A 5,431-nucleotide genomic window follows, 5' to 3' on the forward strand; every position below is an offset into this window, starting at 1 on the left:
CACCCCCTAAATTTGGGGGGGTGCTGCTCTGGAGCGTGCACTGATCCAGGGCTCCCCCCCGTTTTGGGGGTGCTGTTCTCTGCACCCCACTGAGCCCATCCTGGGCTTCGTTATTAATGACTTTAATGAGCTGTGGGGGCTTAATGAGGCTCCGGCCCCACTGCACCCCTTTTTCACCCTCCTTTCCCCTCCTTTTCACCCCAATTTGGCTCGGGGGGGGCAGAGCTGCCATTGTCCCTGCAAAGGGTCAAATTCCCCCACTCCCCCACTCCTTTCTTTCACCTTTTCCGCCTGTTTTGGCCCCGTTTTTCTGTGGCAAGGCAGGACAGGGTCCCTCCAACCCATGGGGGGGCCCTCACCCCTCAGGGACCCCTGCTCTCGGGGGGTCCCTCACATCATTGGGATCCCTCCACCCCAAGGGGTCCCCAGCTCTGTGGGGGTCCCTGACCTTACAGGGGTCCCCAACCCCGGGGGGGTCCCTGTGTCCTCAGGGATCCCTCACCTTCCGGGGGTCCCTCACCTTGAGTGGGGGTCCCTCACCCTGTGATGACCGGGGGGGCCTTCCCGAGGACCGGGGGAGGGGGACACCCTCCAACCCCCCAGGTTTTGGGGGTCACCCCCCCCCCCTCAGCCCCAGGTTTTGGGGGTCTCCCAGGTTTGGGGGGGGCACAGGCCCCCCGCGCTAACCCAGCCTTGCTCCTGCAGCGCCCCGGGCCGAGGCCGCTCCCCCGCTGCGGCGTCGTTAGCGCTGGTTTGGGGGGGGAATTAATTAATGAATTAACGATTAATCACGAGCGGGGACAGTGACGTCGCAGTTCCACCGAGGACCCGGCTGCTGCCAACCCCGAAAAGTCGCTTTTTCCCCCCAAACCGGGGGCAGGTTCGACTGTCGCCCGCGCCGGCTGTTTTTGGAGGATCCGCCTTAATCTCTTCCCTTCTTGCAGCCGCTGCCAAAATTCGCTATTTTGGGGGGGGAGGGGAGCCAAGGGCCGATTTAACCAAACCCGAGCGATTCTGACTCTTTTTATTTTTTTTTTTTTTTCCTTCCTCGCTGATAATTCTGATTTTTAATCATAATCTGATTTTCTCACCCTGACACGGCTCAGCTCAAGCGACCTTGACTCTTCCCTCCGGGGCTGCCAAAGCCGCGTGGCCCCCCCAGACAGGGACCTTTTCCTCCTCCTAGAAACCGGGAAATTGGGCAAAAACCGGGGGAGAGAATTGGGCACGAGCAGGGAGAAAAAGGAGCAGGAACGGGGCAAAGCCAGGGAGAAACAACAAAACCAGGGACAAAAGGGGCCAAACCCTGACCCGGCAAAAAACCGCAGAGAAATGGGCAAAGAGGGGTTGGGGAGGGGGAGGGCTGCGCTCTGCTGGCCTTAATTGGGCACTAATTAGTGCTCCCCCCCTAATTATCCCCTCCTGGGGGTGGGCGGGGGCAGTGGAAGAGGGTGGAGATGGGGGGAGGGTCGTGGTGGTTTGGGGAGGGGGGATCTGGGGGTGTAACCCCCACCCCAAGAGGGGTCCTGACCCCGAGTGACCCCTCCCCATCCCTCCACACCCCCCTCGCCATCGCCAACAGCGAGGGGAGGGAAAACCCCCCACACCCGGGGGCTGGGAGGGTTGGGGAGGGGGTTTTGGGGGCACAGCCCCCCGTGAGGGGTCTGGGGGCTCCTCGGTGACCCCCTCGCCCCCCGGAGCAGGTCCCCCTCCCCGGAGCCCATCTACAACAGCGAGGGGAAGCGCCTGAACACGCGCGAGTTCCGCACGCGCAAGAAGCTGGAGGAGGAGAGGCACAACCTCATCACCGAGATGGTGGCCCTGAACCCCGACTTCAAACCTCCAGCTGATTACAAGTGAGGAGGGGGGCTCCTCCCACCCCGATTTTAGGGCTAATTCGGCCCGGTTTGGGTCTCCCCCAAGGATTTGACCCTCGCTTTTTGTCCCCTCCAGGCCACCGGCGACACGGGTGAGCGACAAGGTGATGATCCCGCAGGATGAGTACCCCGAGATCAACTTTGTGGGGCTCCTCATCGGGCCCAGGTGRGCACCCCAAAATGCTGGGAGGRCRGTGGGATTGGGGGGATCCCCTCAGCTTCACCCCAAGAATGTGGGGAGCTCTTAATCACACCAGGGTGCTGCTGTGTCGTGGGGTGGATGTTCCCCTCCGCTCAGTGGGTGACCCCCTTCACTTCCCAGTGCCTTGATTATCCCCTCCTAATTAATACAGGGGTGTTTAATGACACAGCCATGTCTGTGATGAGCTGGGTGTCCCCACTGCCCCATAGACCTGTGGGGTGTGAGTGTGTGACCCCATTAATTCCCAACCAGAACATGATGAAAAACACAGAGAGTGCAGTGATGCAAGGCGAGGGCTGGTTGAAGGAGAACAGGGATCTGTGGGGTCTGAATTTCCCCCAATAACCCCACTGTATCCCCAGGGGGAACACGCTGAAGAACATCGAGAAGGAATGCAATGCCAAGATCATGATCAGGGGCAAGGGCTCCGTCAAGGAGGGCAAGGTGGGCCGCAAGGATGGGCAAATGCTGCCGGGTGAGGACGAGCCCCTGCATGCCCTGGTCACCGCCAACACCATGGAGAATGTCAAGAAGGCCGTGGAGCAGGTTTGGGGGTGTCCCTGGGGGGCTGAGGGGGTGTCCCTGGTGGTGCAGACCCCCGTCTCACCCCCCCTGTGCCCCCCAGATCAGGAACATCCTGAAGCAGGGCATCGAGACCCCCGAGGACCAGAACGATCTGCGCAAGATGCAGCTGCGAGAGCTGGCACGGCTCAATGGGACCCTGCGGGAGGATGACAACCGGTCAGAGGGGTCCTCTTCCCCAAATTAATTTAATAATCCTCCTAATGAGCTGTTAATTAACCCTTCCTGTCCCACTCCTCAGGATCCTGAGGCCGTGGCAGAGCACCGAGACCCGCAGCATCACCAACACCACGGTGTGCACCAAGTGCGGCGGGGCCGGGCACATCGCCTCCGACTGCAAGTTTGCCAGGTGATCCCCTAAAAAAAAAATCCCCAGAACCTCGTGGGATTCCCCAGGATTCACCCCAAAAACCCACCAGGCCTTCCTGAGGTTCTCCCAAACTCCTTAAGATCCTCTGCCTGAGATCCCCCCTGAATTCTTTCTGAATGGTTCTTAAATCTCTGCGACCTTCTCAACTCTACCCAAATCTCAAGAATCCCCAGATTCACCAAAATCTCCCCAAACCCTTTATGGACCCTCTGCAAAACTTGTAAAGATCCACCCCAAAACATCCTGGGACTCTACCCAGTCTTGAAACCCCTATGAGATCCTCCCATCTTGCCTGAAATTTCCCCAAACCCTCTTAAATCCCCTCGAGCCCCTCTGAAATCCCCCACAGCCCACTCCGTGCTCTTCCTGTGGATTGCTCAGGGACCCCCAGAGGTGGGATAGGGGGATTTGGGGTGCAGCCCCCTCCCCCCAGCCTCACCATCCCACCATTACCAGGCCCGGGGACCCGCAGTCGGCGCAGGACAAAGCCCGGATGGACAAGGAGTATCTGTCCCTTATGGCCGAGYTGGGCGAGGCCCCGGTGTCCGTGAGCTCCAACGCCGCCCACAACAACAGCCCCTTGTCCAGCAGCCACCGTGCCGCCAGCCAGGCGGGGGGACAGCCCCCACCGGTGAGTGATCACCCTAAAAAACCCCTGGGAACCCCTGAAACCCCTCCCCAAATCCAGCCCCTTGTCCAGCAGCCACCGTGCCGCCAGCCAGGCAGGGGGACAGCCCCCACCAGTGAGTGATCCCCCCTAAAAAAGATCACCAGTGAGTGATCCCCCTGGGAACCCCATAACCCACCACTGAACGCCCCCCTCCCCAAAAAAATCACTCCTTGTGCAGCCACTGCGCCACCAGCCAGGTGGGGGGACAGCCCCCCATGAGTGACCCCCACAAAAACCCTCTGGGAACCCTGAACTCCCTCCCCAAAAACCCCATGGGAACCTCTGAACCCCCACCCCAAAAACCCCTGGGGATCCCCTGAACCCCCACCCCAAAAACCCCTGGGGATCCCTGAACCCCCTCCCCAAATCCAGCCCCTTGTCCAGCAGCCACCGTGCTGCCAGCCAGGCGGGGGGACAGCCCCCACCGGTGAGTGATCCCCCCTAAAAAAACCCCTGGGAACCTCTGAACCCCCACCCCAAAAACCCCTGGGGATCCCCTGAACCCCCTCCCCAAAAAACCCCTGGAAATCCCTGAACCCCCTCCCCAAATCCAGCCCCTTGTCCAGCAGCCACCGGGCCACCAGCCAGGCGGGGGGACAGCCCCCACCGGTGAGTGACCCTCCCTAAAAATACCCCTGGGAACCCCATAACCCACCCTTGAAACCCCCCTCCCCAAAAAAATCACTCCTTGTGCATCCACCGCGCCACCAGCCAGGTGGGGGGACAGCCCCACCCCCATGAGTGACCCCCACAGAAACGCTCTGGGAACCCTGAACTCCCTCTCCAAAAACCCCATGGGAACCCCTGAACCCCCTCCCCAAAAAAACCCTGGGACCCCCTGAACCTCCTCCCCAAAAACTCCATGGGAACCCCTGAACCCACCCCAAAAAAACCCCTGAGAAGCCCTGAACCTCCTCCTCAAAAACCCCATGGGAAGCCCTGAACCCCCTCCCCAAATCCTGCCCCTTGTCCAGCAGCCACCGTGCTGGGTGGGGGGACAGACCTTCCAAAAAATGATCTGGGAACCCCCAAAATCTCCTCATCCACCCCTGAACCCCCACGCCAGACCTGGCTGACCCTACTAATCCACCCCAAAAACCAGTCAGGTGTGGGGACAGTGACCTGTTTTGTAAGTGACCCCCACCCCCAAACCCCACTGACCCCCCCCAGAATGAGCTCCATTCCCTCAAAACCCCACAAAGACCCTAAACTCCATGATGCCCCACAGCTCACCCCAAACTCCTGTGACCCCACAAACCTCTATAAACCCCCCCAAACCTCACTTAACCCCAATTTTTGCCCCCCCAGAGCCGCCCCCCCTGGATGAGCTCGGCGCCCTCGGAGAACCGCCCCTACCACGGGCTGCACGGGGGGCCGGGGGGGCCGGGGGGACCCCACAACTTCCCCCACCCCATGGCTGGCATGGGTGGGGGACACGGGGGKCACCCCCTGCAGCACACCCCAAATGGGCCCCCCCCGTGGATGCAGCCCCATCACCCCCCTATGGGGGGGGGGCCGCACCCCCCGGGGCACCCCGGCCCCCACCACATGGGTACGGACAATCCTGGCTGGGGGGGAGGGGATTTGGGGTCAAAAATTTGGGGGGGAAAGGTTTTTATGGGGTGAAAAAGGGGGATTGGGCACTCCCACCTTCCCTTTAAGTGGAGGGATGGGAAGGATTGAGAATTTGGGGTGAAAAATAAAGGGAAAGGTTTTTATGGGGTGAAAAT

General features: G+C 60.7%; 1 protein-coding gene and 1 long non-coding RNA gene across 2 annotated transcripts in view; both read left to right on the plus strand.

Moving 5' to 3' along the window:
* SF1 (splicing factor 1) overlaps positions 1-5,431 on the plus strand; it is a gene marked incomplete at its 5' end in the record, with an annotated part of 9,267 nt that overhangs the window by 2,825 nt on the left and 1,011 nt on the right. The window contains 7 exons of the mRNA XM_057388403.1: positions 1,701-1,856; positions 1,954-2,043; positions 2,442-2,625; positions 2,705-2,820; positions 2,903-3,010; positions 3,488-3,662; positions 5,010-5,253. Of these exons, the coding sequence (XP_057244386.1) occupies positions 1,701-1,856; positions 1,954-2,043; positions 2,442-2,625; positions 2,705-2,820; positions 2,903-3,010; positions 3,488-3,662; positions 5,010-5,253 (1,073 nt within the window). The remainder of the gene's footprint in view (positions 1-1,700; positions 1,857-1,953; positions 2,044-2,441; positions 2,626-2,704; positions 2,821-2,902; positions 3,011-3,487; positions 3,663-5,009; positions 5,254-5,431) is intronic.
* LOC130587431 (uncharacterized) overlaps positions 5,266-5,431 on the plus strand; it is a 635-nt gene continuing 469 nt past the window's right edge. Inside the window, exon 1 of the long non-coding RNA XR_008966793.1 lies at positions 5,266-5,412. This is a non-coding gene — a long non-coding RNA (uncharacterized LOC130587431). The remainder of the gene's footprint in view (positions 5,413-5,431) is intronic.

This window comes from Malurus melanocephalus, unplaced genomic scaffold, assembly GCF_030028575.1.
Source record: "Malurus melanocephalus ecotype Western Australia unplaced genomic scaffold, MMel_1.1 scaffold_1903, whole genome shotgun sequence".
NCBI lineage: Eukaryota > Metazoa > Chordata > Aves > Passeriformes > Maluridae > Malurus > Malurus melanocephalus.